The 14,750-nt window shown below is 43.0% G+C and overlaps 1 protein-coding gene across 1 annotated transcript; it reads left to right on the forward strand.

The window, feature by feature from the left end:
* Positions 1-612: 612 nt before the first annotated feature.
* On the forward strand, positions 613-1,563 carry LOC113896672 (olfactory receptor 10H2-like). Its single transcript, XM_027548886.1, has one exon. The coding sequence runs from the start codon at positions 613-615 to the stop codon at positions 1,561-1,563; it is 951 nt and encodes a 316-aa protein (XP_027404687.1).
* The last annotated feature ends 13,187 nt before the right edge of the window (positions 1,564-14,750 follow it).

Raw genomic sequence — 14,750 nt, forward strand, 5'->3', positions numbered from 1 at the left:
AGTAGCTAAGAGTTTAAGGTGCATCACCTCATCGAAGCAAAAAAGTAGCCCTGTGGAATAAGGAATATTACTTCATTTCCAGGTGAGCTGCAAAGAGTGGTGCTGAGAAATAAAAATAGAACCTAAGTCCTTCCATGTGGTAGCAGAGTTGACTTCTAACTGAAGGTAGCAATTAAGGAATAGATTGATCTTAAAGTTTAGGAGGGAGTTGGTCTCATGGAGATGGGGAGAAGTACATAGTGACCAGCAAGCTCAGAGACAGAAAAGCTTAAGAAAAGACTGGTTGGGGGAGCAGGGATGGGGTGGGGGGGGGGGTGAGGGGTCCTGCATGGAGTTGACAATAGTAATAATAGTAGTCACAATAATTGTTATTATCCATATTATGTTTTATTGACTTCTTCCTATGTGTCAGTATATGTGCTACAGCACTTAAGATGCATGATCTTATTTAAACCTCAACCCATTATTATGAACACCATTTTGCAGATGGATTAACCATGGCTTGGAGAGGTGAAGGAACCTCTCCAGGAAGTCTTCCCAGGTAGGGCTCATTAGAGCCTCTAAATTCCTTCCCACTGGGTCTTCACTCTCTCCTCAAGCAGGTATGCTGCCATGTTGGGGCTAAACTACACCTCCGTGTCTGAATTCATCCTCATCGGCTTCTCCACCTTCCCTCAGCATCTCCTGCCCGTCTTCTTCCTTCTGTTCCTGCTGATGTACCTGTTCACACTGCTGGGGGACCTGCTCATCATGGCCACCATCTGGAGCGAGCGCAGCCTCCACACCCCCATGTACCTCTTGCTGTGCGCCCTCTCCATCTCTGAGGTCCTCTACACCTTCGCCATCATCCCGCGCATGCTGGCCGACCTGCTCTCCACCGACAGCTCCATCTCCTTCACGGCCTGTGCCAGCCAGATGTTCTTCTCCTTCACGCCCGGCTTCACCCACTCCTTCCTGCTCACCGTCATGGGCTACGACCGCTACGTGGCCATCTGCCATCCCCTGCGCTACAACGTGCTCATGAGCCCCCGAGGCTGTGCCTGCCTGGTGGCCTGGTCCTGGATTGGAGGCTTATTCATTGGACTGCTGGTGACATCTGCCATTTTCCACCTCCCCTTCTGTGGTCTCAGTGAGGTTCACCATTTCTTATGTCATGTGCCTCCACTACTGAAGTTAGCCTGTGGAAATAATGTACCGGGAGTAGCCCTGGGGGTTGGCGTTGTGTGTATCACGGCTCTGCTGGGTTGCTTTCTCCTCATCCTGCTCTCTTACGCCTTCATCGTGTCCACCATCTTGAGGATCCCTTCCACCGAGGGCCGGCACAAAGCCTTCTCCACATGTGCATCTCATCTGACTGTGGTCGTTGTGCACTATAGCTTCGCCTCTGTCATCTACCTCAAGCCCAAGGGTCTCTACTCTGAGGAAGGCAATACTCTGATGGCCATAACCTACACGGTCCTCACTCCCTTCCTCAGCCCGATCATCTTTAGTCTCAGGAACAAGGAGCTGAAGATCGCCATAAAGAAGACCTTCCTCAGCAAACTCTACCCCTCCAGCATCTGAGTGGCCAGGGTGGAGGTGGTCAGGATATGGCAGGATGACCAGCAGTAGGTTGAGGTTAATAATGACTACCTTGTATGATTGGTGTGTGTGTGTGTGTGTGTGTGTGTGTGTGTGAATGACAGCACTCATCACATAGTAAGTGCTCAAAAAATATTAACTTATTTTTCCTCCCTTGGTCTGTGTGTCTGATATTAGTTTTATTTTTAATCAAATAGTTTTATTGAGATATAATTTATGTACTATTATAATTCAACCATGTACACAGTTCAGTTGCTCTTCATTATATGCATAAACAGTAGTCACCACAATCAATTAAAAATATTTTTGTCACTCAAGAAAGAAACCCATACACTGTGAGTTTTCATCAGTAACTTCCTTTTTCCTCCCAATGCACTTGCCCCTAACTCTGGGAGATAAAACCAGTCAATTCTAAAGGAAATCAACTCTAAATATTCATTGGAAGGACAGATGCTGAAGCTGAAGCTCCAATACTTTGGTCACCTGATATGAAGAACTGACTCACTTGAAAAGACCTTGATGCTGGGAAAGGTTGAGGCAGGAGGAGAAGGGGGTGACAGAGGATGAGATGGTTGATGGCATCACTGACTCAGTGGACAGGTGCTTAGTCACTCAGTCATGTCCAACTCTTTGTGACTCCATGGACTGTATCCCACCAGGCTCCTCTGTCCGTGGGGATTCTCCAGGCAGTAATACTAGAGTGTGTTGCCATACCCTCCTCCAGGGGGTCTTCCCAACCAAGGGATTGAACCCAAGTCTCTCACATTGAAGGTGGATTTTTACTGACTGAGCCACCAGGGAAGCCCATGGACAAGAGTTTGAGAAAACTCTGAGAGATAGTAAAGGACAGGGCAGTTTGGCATGTTGCAGTCCATGGGATAGCAAGAGTTCGACATGACTTAGTGACTGAACAGGAAATCACTTATTTTTTTCTCTCCCATTTTGCCTATTCTGGGTATTTTGCATAAATGGAATCATACATTCAGTTCAGTTCAGTTCAGTCGCTCAGTCATGTCCAGCTCTTCGTGACCCCATGAATTGCAGCACACCAGGCCTCCCTGTCCATCACCAACTCCCGGAGTTCACTCAAACTCAGGTCCATCAAGTCGGTGATACAATCTCATCCTCTGTCATCACCTTCTTCTCCTGCCCCTAATCCCTCCCAGCATCAGGGTCTTTTCCAATGAGTCAACTCTTCGCATGAGGTGGCCAAAGTATTGGAGTTTCAGCTTTAGCACCATTCCTTCCAAAGAAATCCCAAGGCTGATCTCCTTCAGAATGGACTGGTTGGAGCTCCTTGCAGTCCAAGGGACTCTCAAGAGTCTTCTCCAACACCACAGTTCAAAAGCATCAATTCTTCAGTGCTCAGCTTTCTTCACAGACCAACTCTCACATCCATACATGACTACTGGAAAAACCATAGCCTTGACTAGACGGACCTTTGTTGGCAAAGTAATGTCTCTGCTTTTGAATATGCTATCTAGGTTGGTCATAACTTTCCTTCCAAGGAGTAAACGTCCTTTAATTTCATGGCTGCAGTGACCATCTGCAGTGATTTTGGAGCCCCAAAAAATAAAGTCTGACACTGTTTCCACTGTTTCCCCATCTATTTCCCATGAAGTGATGGGACCGGATGCCATGATCTTAGTTTTCTGAAAGTTGAGCTTTAAGCCAACTTTTCCACTCTCTTCTTTCACTGTCATCAACAAGGTTTTTAGTTCCTCTTCACTTTCTGCCATAAGGGTGGTGTTATCTGCATATCTGAGGTTATTGATATATTATGTGATCTTTTTGAGTGGATTCTTTCACTTAGCACACATGTTCAGTTCATTCTGTTCAGTTCCGTCACTCAGTTGTGTCCAACTCTTTGTGACCCCATGGACTGCAGTATGCCAGGTCTCCCTGTGCATCACCAACTCCCGGAGTTTACCCAAACTCATGTCGGTGATGCCATCCAACCATCTCATCCTCTGTCATCTTCTTCTCCTCCTGCCTTCAGTCTTTCCCAGCATCAGGGTCTTTTCAAATGAGTCAGCTCTTCACATCAGGTGGCCAAAGTATTAGAGTTTCAGCTTCAACATCAGTCCTACCAATGAACACTCAGGACTCAACTCCTTTCGGATGGACTGCTTGGATCTTCTTGCATTCCAAGGGACTCTCAAGAGTCTTTTCCAATACCACAGTTCAAAAACATCAATTCTTCAGTGCTCAGCTTTCTTTATAGTCTAACTCTCACATTCATACATGACTACTGGAAAAACCATAGCCTTGACTAGACGGACCTTTGTTGACAAGTAATGTCTCTGTTTTTTAACATGCTGTCTAGGTTGGTCATAACTTTCCTTCCAAGGAGTAAGCATGTTTTAATTTCATGGCTACAGTCACCGTCTGCAGTGATTTTGGAGCCCCCCAAAAATAAAGTCAGCCACTGTTTCCCCATCTATTTGCCATGCAGTGATGGAACTGTATGCCATGATCTTAATTTTCTGAAAGTTGAGCTTTAAGCCAACTTTTTCACTCTCCTCTTTCACCCATCAAGAGGCTCTTTAGTTCTTTACTTTCTTCCATAAGGGTAGTGTCATCTGCATATCTGAGGTTATTGATATTTCTCCCGGCAATCTTCATTCCAGCTTGTGCTTCATCCAGCCCAGAATTTCTCATGATGGACTCTGCCTATAAGTTAAATAAGTGGGGTGACAATATACAGCCTTGACATACGCCTTTTCCTATTTGAAACCAGTCTGTTGTCCCATCCAGTTCTAGCTGTTGCTTCCTGACCTGCATAAGGTTCTTCAATATTGTAGAATGTATCAGAACTTGATTCCTTTATATTGCTAAATAGTATTGCACTCTACAAATAGACTACATTTCACCTATCCATCTATTCATCATTTGATCAACATTTCAGTGTTTCTACCCTTTAGTATTTTAGCAGTGCTGCTATAAACATTTGCATGCAAGTTTTTTCTTGAATATATGGTTTCATTTTTGTGTTGTATGTATGAAGGAATTGAGTTTCTGGGTCAAATTATAACACTGTATTTAGAAACTTTATTTATTTATTTATTTTAAACTTTACAATATTGTATTGGTTTTTTTAGAAACTTCTAAATTTTTTAGAAACTTCCAAAGTGGCTGAACCATCTTAAGTTTCCACCAGCAATGTAGCAGGGTTCGATTTCTCCACATCCTTGTCAACACTTGTTATCAGTCTTGTTGATTATAGCTAGTGTATGCGACTCTTTGTTTTTCTCTTGCTGCCTTTAGAATTCTCTCTGTATCATTAACATTTGCCATTTTCATTATGGCATGTCTTAATGTGTTTCTCTTTGCATTCATCTTGTTTGGGATTCTCTGTGCTTTCTATGTGTGGGATTCCGCTTCTTTCTTCGGCTTTGGGAAGTTTTCCACCATAATTTCATCAGATACTTTTTTGACCCTTTTTTCTCTCTTCTTTCCTTCTGGGAATGCCTGTAGCCTATAAAAGGAATCTTGGTATGCTTGACACAGTTACAAAATTTCCAGCGTCACATATATATGCCTCTTCCTGTAGTTATATTCTCATGCCTGTGCTTCTCTGATAAACTGGAGTACCTTCAGAAAAGGAATGAGACCCAGTCCATCTCTGTGGTCCTTGTATTGATTACAGAGCCCGGTCCTTAATATATATGTTGAAGGCCAGAAACATGTCTCTATGAAATATACCAAAATTCTTAGCCTTGCATTCAGTGTTCTATGATCATACTCTTAGAACCCCTTCCACGACTGCTTCCTGTGTCAGGCCCTGTTTGCACATTAGTTCATTGAATACTCACAACAATTATGAGGTGTAGTTGTGTTTTCACCTCTATGCTCCACCCGAGGAAGCTGAGGCTAGGTAAATTTGATAAGGTGCCAAGATCACACAGCCGAATCTGGGTTGAAATGCAGGTGTGTGCGTCTACAGCCAGACCACTCAGCTCCTGCAGGAGGCTGTCTTAGGTTACCACTCCTCTCCAAAGTGTGTGTTGGACTTGACAGACCCATCACTACTATGTATATGTTCTACAGGGGCTTGACCTTCTGTCCTCCGAAACCAGTCTCCCATCAAACGGAAAACTGAAGCTCAGAGAAAAACAAGTTACTTGTTCAACTTCACGACGCTGGTTCCAGAATCTAATCACAGGCTGTTGCAGACAATTAAGGAGACTCTCCCTCATAGAGAGAGAGCTAACCATGGACTGGGGATACAGAGGTGGTGCCCTGGCAGTGGTCAGGGTGGCACAGACTTACTATGGGAACTAAACCTGAATGCTTCCTCTTTCATTCTGTGAGGTTAACTTTCCTGAGATGTGATTGGAGAATTCCCTTTGGAACCCTAGGTGTTGAAGAGATCGGATTCCAGTTTTGCCTCCCCTGCCCCCCGACTTGGCTCAGAGAATAGAGCGTCTGCCTGCAATGCAGGAGAGCCAGGTTCGATCCCTGGGTTGGGAAGATCCCCTGGAGAAGGAAATGGCAACCCACCCCAGTATTCTTGCCTGGAGAATCCCATGGACAGAGGAGCCTGGCGGGCTACAGTCCACGGGGTCGCAAAGAGTCGGACACGACTGAGCAACTTCACACAAACACACACAATCCTGGAGCCAAGAAATGAATGTTTATGCATCAGGATACCTTTGTCTTTTCACAGAAGTGTGAACATTGGGGACAAACAGCATCCAAGAATCTAAAGACTGCATCAAGATGCTCCATCATGGTCCCTACCATGCTTCCTGCAGAATGGCCATTTGGACAGGTGGATCTGTGAGGAGAAACAGAGGCCCTCCCCTGGTCCCTGTCCACTCCATCTCTGAGCCTGAAATCTAGGTCTCTTTCTTCTCTGGCCTTTGTGTGCCAGAGACATCAGTAAAGAGTGAGTTCATGGAACCCAGCAATTTTTTGCTGACAGAATGACTGGCTCTCCCTCAGCTTCTCTCTGGACTTCTGCTGAGCTGAGGAAACTTGCCACCAACATACACAGGTGAACCATGTGGTGTTTCCCCAAATATCTAGATCCAGGGTGTTCTGGGCATCCATGGAACTCACATGAGAGTGATGGCAGGACTGCCTCAGTCCGTATTGAACTCCGCCTTAATCTACTACCTGTCAAGCCTCTTACTGGCCTCATTTTGGGCCTCACAGAAATTATTCTAAGAGATCCTTCAAGCCAAGTTCCTCCGTCCCCATTTGTGCTCAGCACACCTTTCCTCCGACTGTTCCCTTTGCCTTGAATGCCATCACAACTTTGCTTATGAAACTCTTCTTTGTCCTTCAAAGTGCTCCAGGTTAAATCATGCCTCTTCTATGAACTCACTTTGATTATCTTATCTCTCTATGTCCTCACAGCATTTACCCTTATTTAGTCATCCCTATAGTCAACAAGGAATTCCCAGGTGGCACAGTGGTAAAGAGTCCACCTCCCAATACAAGAGATGCAAGAGAAGCACGTTCAATCCCTGGGTTGAGAACCTCCCCGGGGGCAGGAAATGGCAACCCACTCTAGTATTCTTGCCTAGGAAATTCCATGGACAGAGGAACCTGGTGGGCTACAGTCAATGGGGTTGCAAAGAGTCAGACATGACTGAGCACACACACACAAAATCAACAAAAGTTTATCCAGTGCTTGTTTTATATGAAAATGACCAGTAATGACCAAGAACAGAGTGGTCTCTGCACTCAGTTTCTTATGGTTCAATGTGGAAGCTGTTATGTGATCAAAGACAACACAGAGAGGTCAAATAATCGGATGTGACTGAGTGTGCCTGCACACATATACATACACACAATAAACCCAGGAACAGCCAAGTGGGAGAGATTCCCTGGTGGCTCAGACAGTAAAGAGTCTGCCTGCAATTCAGGATACCAGGGTTCGATCCCCAGGTTGGGAAGATCCCCTGGAGAAGGAAGTGGACAACCCACTCCAGTATTCTTGCCTGGAAAATCCCATGGATGGAGGAGCCTGGCAGGGTTTCAAGAGTCCGAAATGACTGAGCAACTTCACTTTCTTTCTTTATGGGAGAAGTGAGGAACTTCCAAGCCCTCTCTGGATGCACCACTCTACTAGCACCTCCAGGTGTTCACCAGACTGGAAGCCCTCCCATTCTGTTGTTTAAGGAATTTTTAATGGAGTTTTCATCCCAGAGTTATGATTAGTTAGATCATTGGCCATTGGTGATTAACTCAATCTCCAGCCCTGAAGGTCTAGGGAGTAGGGTGGCAAGTTCCAATACTTTAATCATACCTTGGTCTTTTCTGAAAGCATCCCCCTTCCTGAAGCTACTTAGGGGCCCCCTGCTACTGGTCATCTCATCAGCATAATAAAGATACTCTTATCACTCCTGAGACACAAATTGTGTCAGGACTAAGTGTTAAGAATCACGGACAAGGAGCAAAGATCACATATTTATATTTTATTACAGTGTGTGTGTGTGTGTGTGTGTGTGTGTGTGTGTATTTGTGTGTGTGTGTGTGCATGCACTCAGTTGCTCCAGTCGTGTCTGACTCTTTGCAACCCCATGGACTGTAGCCCTCCAGGCTCCTCTATCCATGAGATTTCCTAGACAAAAATACTGGAGTGGGTTGCCATTTCCTTCTTCAAGGGATCTGCCTGACCCAGTGATCGAACTCATGTCTTCTGCGCCTCCTGCATGAGCAGGTGGATTGTTTACCACTGCACCACCTGGAGGCATGTGTGATTGTTAGATTTTCTGGCTTGGATCACCAAAGAACAGGGGTAGGGGACAACTTGATGGAGAAGAGAGGGGAGGCTTTCCAGTTTGGCTAGAAGAAATTGAGCACATGCACTACCTCAGAGAAATCACTCTCCAAGATTCAGGTCCAAACCATCCTTATTTGGGGATATGTTCCAACTGCCCTTATCCAAGGGCACAGCCCTGGACTCTCACTCTTGGCTCCTCCAGCTCCTGACTTTGCTCTGACCCTACCTTGATGCCAAGAGATTGAGAGCATCTGTACCCAGCTCTGCATCCCTCAATACTGGGAGCTCCTCAGCCCTCAGGAGGGGATGCAACCTCCCTGGGCAGAGAGAGGCAGCAAGAAGTCTGTTGTGTGTGGATAGTTGAAGGAGGAGATAGACGGCAGATCCCAGAAGGCCTCCTGAGGTCCCTCCCAGCCCCTCAGACCCCGAGGACTGCCCATTCAGACTGGTTTCATGCTAGGCTCTTGGGAACAGCCTGCTTGGCAGCCTTCAGCAGGGATAAAGCACACTGTATCAGGTGCAGGAACCCTTAGGTCTGACCCCACACCTGCCTGTGGATGCCACTGACAGCAACAAGCAGAACTTCTTCTACCCTTCCTTGCTGGGTATTTCTTGGAAAAGGCAACTCCAGCAGAGGAGGACCAGCAGGGAAAGGGTAGGAGGGAAGGATAATTCAATTGTGGGTAGCGCTGTTCAGCCTGAAGATGAGGTCAGTGCTGGGGAGATGGATAATACAAGAGGATCTTAGTTTTGGAATGTTTCTGGTGGTCTTCTCAGTTTGCCCACTCTGGGTCCCTGATTTTCATTTAGCCTGGGTGCCCTTTGTAGCTTTTAGGTCAGTAGTTCTTAGCCCAGGGCCATTCTCTCTCATTGTGGATATTTGGATATATCTGGAGCAGTTTTGATTGTCATGACTTACAGTGGGGAGGGAATGCTGCTGGTATCTGGTGGGTGAGGCCAGGGATGCTGCTAAATATTGTGCAGTGAAAAGGACAGCCAAAGCATGATCTGCTCCCAAATATCACCAGTGCTGAGGTTGAGAAATGTCACTGTAGACATATCTTGTCTCTGTTGTTGTGTCCTGGGCTGGCCCCTGTGAACCTGAGGGAGAGGCTCTGAGGGAGACAGGTGTGAGCTAGGTGCATTCCTGTGATGTGTGTGATATGTGAGCCATTCTCTGTAAGACCAGAGAGGAGACAGAATTCTGTTCACCTGTCAGAGGAATTGGGAGAGCCCAGCCTCAAGAATCATAGCTGTTTCACCAAGCAGGAGGTAGGAAGGTCGACTATAACCATGTTGCGGGGGCTGGAGGAGAAAATGGAGGTTGAATCAGTCTCTTGGGTGGAATTGCATTGTATGGTTAATGCAGATACTGAGTACTCCACTGGTGGACTTCCCTGGTGACTTAGATGGTAAAGAATCTGCCTGCAGTGCAGGAGACCAGGGTTCAATCCCTGGGTTGGGAAGATCCCCTGGGGAAGGAAATGGCAACCTACTCCAATATTCTTGCCTAGAGAAGTCCATGGACAGAGGAGCCTGACGGACTTCAGTCCATGGGGTTGCAAAGAGTCAGACACGACTGAGCAACTAACACACACAAGTTTTCCACTGGGTTCAGAGACTGTGAATTTAGAATGGGGCCAATGGGTGCTATCTGGTGCAGAATGACAATAAGCCAACTCAGAAGAAGGCGCACAGTCTCAAAGTCAGTGATAACTACATCTATTAGGTAACCTGAGCCCTTTATGTGAATTATCGCATACCCACTGAAGGCTGTTCTCTGGGTACCCATCATTTTCATTTGGGGCAAGGAGGCTCAGAGATGTCAAGTTTCTTCTCAAAGACACACAGTGGGAGCTGAGATTCGAACCCTGGGTCTGATGACTGCATACCTTGTGTATGTTTCAGAAAATTCTTTCTGGAAGCCAGAGTGGAGTGAGAGCAGAGGAGGGGATGTAGGAGGAGCCTGCTGTGGTCCAGGAGAGAGAAGATGGAACCATAAGGATGGAGAGGAGTGGGAGAAACCCAGAACTGTTCAGTTAGAAAGGAGAATGCTGAGTGAATTAAGGGATAAAGCACAGAAGGCAGGTGACACCCATGTCTTAGTTTCTGGGTGGGGTGCTTAGGTGGTCAGAAGACTGTTGTTGTTTTTTGGTTTTTTTTTTTTTGTCATAAATACATCTTCCTCACTCCATAGAGTATCCTCACTCCAGCTAAGTTCCTTAATATCCTAGAGATTCTGTGTCCTCCAAATTCTAGGCTGATCCCTACTGTGGGGAATACTTACAGACAATATTCTAATACGACGACTAGCAGCTGCAATAATGAGGGGGAAGCAGGGGGTCCCTGTCCCAGAACCAAGAAGTTCAGGATCTCTGGGTAGCAACATAGCTCAAATTATTCATAAAAATATATATTTAAAATGTTTGGATGGAATTTAGGTGCAGAGCTTTAGTCAATGATACTTTAGTTTTCAGCATTTGAATAGCATTTGTTTGCATAAGATCTTTCCTGTATTATATATTCCCTTTCACCCCATTTCCTTTTTGTTTTGCCAATCATTTAAAAATATTTCATACATACTCTTCGATTTGTGTATATGTGTGTATTTTTGCACTTTTGTATTGCTTTCTATATGCATATCTCTTTAAATCAATTTTTAAATTAATGGGCTTTATTTTATTAGAGGAATTTTAAGTTTATAGAAAAGATGATCAGATCATATAGCAGGTTCCCATTTGCCTCCTCTCCAAGCACAGATTTTTCTCCATTTCTACATCTTGCAATTGTTTGGTACATTTTTTTACAATTTATGAACCAGTATAATACATTATAATTAACCAAAGTTCAAGTTTACATTAAGTTTCATTCTTTGTGTGGTATGTTCTATGGGTTTTGACAAATGTGTAATGACATGTATCCACTGTTCCAGCTTCATGAATTGTTTCATGCACTATATTTTTAATATGCCCAAATGGAATTATGGTAGAGGGTTCATCATGGGTTTTTTTTTTGTTTTTTTGTTTTTTTGCTTATTCACTCAATATTATTTTAAAAATTCATTGACATTGCTATATGTACCTCTAACATCTGCTGGGGTTTCAATGCTTTCATCCACCCCATCTTACATGTTCTTACCCCAGTTATGGATAAGCAGACTTGTCCAGTGCCCACACTAAAGCAATGCTATGAGAAACATCTTTATATGCTTGCCTATAAGAAGGTATGAGAAGGTATGCTTAGGACTAAATTTGCTAGCATACAGAATATGTACATTCTGAATTGTCATCATTCTACATTCTCACCAGCATGGTTGAAAAAATTCTTTCTCCCTATAGTCCAATCAAAGTCCAATCAACATGGCATTTTCTACTTTTGAAAATTGAATAGGCATATTGGAAAATTCCATTGATATCTTCTTTCTTCTCTCTCTCTTCCTCCTTCCCTTTCCCTTTTTACTGAGCTTTTTCATTTGTGTGGGTAACTTCCTCTGTGGTTTCTCTGCCCGTATCTTTCCCCCATCTCTGTATTCCTACATTTTCATTCTTCTAAATAGTCTTTTCTTGTCAGTTTTGTTGTTTTGTTGTTTAGTTGCTAAGTCATCTCTGACTCTTTGTAACCCCATGGACGGTAGCCCACCAAGTTCCTCTGTCCGTGGGATTTCCCAGACAGGAATACTGGAGCAGGTTGCCATTTCCTTCTGCAGGGGATTTTCCCAACCCAGGGATCGAACCAGGGTCTTCTGCTTTGGCAGGCAGATTCTTTCCTACTGAGCCACCAGGGAATTTCTGGTGGAATTCTAATAAATAAAGTCTAATAACTTTATCTAGGGTATCCTTTAATACTTCTTAATGTTGGTATTTTCATATCACTTTTAAAAATCACCTTAATGTTTATGTTTTAGAAACTCAACTATATTCTTTTCTTTCACTTTTAATAACCTTATAGTTTATGTTTTATATTTATATCTTATGGATTTACCTTCACATGTAGTCTTGGGCAGAAATTCAAATTTACTTTGCTTCATAACATGAAGAGTTTTTGTGCCACAAACTAGAAAACAATCTATCTTTTCCCTTTGATTTGTGCTGCCACCTTTATCATCTATCAGGATGTGAATAATAAAGGGATATCTTCTGAGATATTCAATCAATCTAATCAGTATCTATGTCTGTTCAAGGTTTACACTTTAAAAAATGATTTTGAATCTACAGGGCATCTCATGACATAAGAGGGCATATGTCTTCTCTTTATTCCATTTTTATAAGATTAGTATGGTTTTTTACTTTTTTTTGCCTACACTGGGTCTTCCTCTGTGTGCACAGGCTTTCTCCCGCTGCGGTGAGCTGGGGCTACTCTGCAGTTGCGGCACGTGGGCCTCCCGTTCCTGTGGCTCCTCTTGTCCCCGAGCACGGGCTCTAGAGCACTCAGGCTTCAGCAGTTGAGGCGCACAGGCTCAGTTGCCCTGCAGCATGTGGGATCTTCCTGGACCAGGGATTGAATCAGCGTCCTCTGTATTGACAGGCAGATACTTAACCACTGGACCACCAGGGAAGTCCACTTTTTTTACAAAGGGAATTTTAGGTTAGTTTTTATCAAATTCACAGTCAGTTCACTGGAATTTTAAGTGCAATGGCACTGATAATATAATTTGGGTAGAATTGACATCATCACAAAATTAGTTCAACTCATGTGAGAGTATTGACTGTTTTCAAATATTCTTATCATCTCCTACATTTTTATTAGTGGTTAAAACTTTTTGTTTTGGGTGTATTGTATGTTTTTCATTAATTTCTAGATACTTTATTAGACAGGTTCTCAAAATGACATAAGGATTCCTGGGGGTTCCAAAGATCTTTTTTGTAGTCCATCAGGTCCTTATTTTCCAGTTACATGTGAGAATGTGTTTTCATTAGATATTTCAATTAAAACAGTATATTGCCACAATCTGAATGAAGAAGCAGACATGAGCATCAAGTTGTCTCCTATCAAAGCAGATATCAGGCATATCTGTAAAAATGTAAAACAAGGCCATTGTTCTCACTAAATGTTTTGTGGAAACCACAGTAAACTTGGTAGCTTTGGGTGTTCTTATTTTAGAGATGCGTAATGGTGGGAATGTTTGAAATGTAAACAGTCATGGTATAAAATCATTTTCATTTAGTATTCATGCAAGAAAATAATTATATACACATGTATAAAGAAAGAGTGAGAGAGAGTGCCTATTAATTGTCACTGAAGATATAAAAATGAATGAGCCATAACTTCTCATTCAAGATATTTATAACCTGTTTGTAGGATGGGGCGAGGGGCAAGTGTGTTTATATGTATTTACACTGCTGTATAAATAGTTCTGTAATAGAGACAGTTTTATACTTCTGTGGAGTCACAGAGGCCTTACGGACTAACTCTGCAGAGGATGGGTATTATATATTTTCTTAAAACAGGACAATGTTACAAGAGTAAGAGGATCTTACTTGTAAATAGGCTTACCTGCTGAAAACAGGTTCCTGCTGTACAGATTTTGAGTAGACAATTTAGCCTTTTTAGTCCATCCATCCAAAAGATGTAATTTTTTTTTATGCTGGGTATAGGCTTTTTGGCTGAGATCTCATTTTTTAAATTGCCTTAAGTATAAATAGTAATCTCAGAGTGGCTTCTGTTCATTATTTGGGCTGCCCACTCTTCCACAGAAGAAAAAGAAATGAGATTAGTTTCCTCAGTCTTCCTTGACCCTGTAATATGTCCAGCCCTCTGTTGGCCTTGTCTCAATAAAAGGTTTCTAATGTCAAAAAAAAAAAAAGAAAATATAATCACTCTCATATAATAAATATGTTGTTACTAATATGAATGTGAAACAGTTTTATTATTATTATTATTATAAACATACTTTGAAAAATTAATTTATCTTAATTGGAGGATAATTACTTTACAGTATAGTATTGTGGTGGTTTTTGCCATGCATCAATGTGAATCTGCCATGTGTTCCACCATTCTGAAACCCCTCCCACCTCCCTTCCCACACTAGCTCAATTTTTAAAATATTCTCAGATGTTAATTTCTAATATGGTAAAAGTGATAGTTATTATACCCACCCAAACAAAAATCCTTTAAGGGGCCTCAATAATTTTTGAACACAAAGGGATTGAAGACAGGAATGCTTGAGAGCTATTTCTTTATAGTTAAGTGCCTTATCGCAAGCGTTTTCTTACTTTCACCTAAATTCTATGCTTTGAATGACTATTACTGGAGTAACAGTGGGAGGAAAAGTGTGATTTTTGGAAATCGATCTTTTTCTCTGCATCATTGCCCTCTCATATTGTTCTTAAATATTTCGTCTTGATTCTTTTATCATTTCTGGATAGATGGTCATGTCTCTTCACTTGCTATCCTTATATATCTTTTTTCTTTTTCTTTCCTTGTAGCACCGCTC

This window comes from Bos indicus x Bos taurus, chromosome 7 (assembly GCF_003369695.1).
Source record: "Bos indicus x Bos taurus breed Angus x Brahman F1 hybrid chromosome 7, Bos_hybrid_MaternalHap_v2.0, whole genome shotgun sequence".
NCBI lineage: Eukaryota > Metazoa > Chordata > Mammalia > Artiodactyla > Bovidae > Bos > Bos indicus x Bos taurus.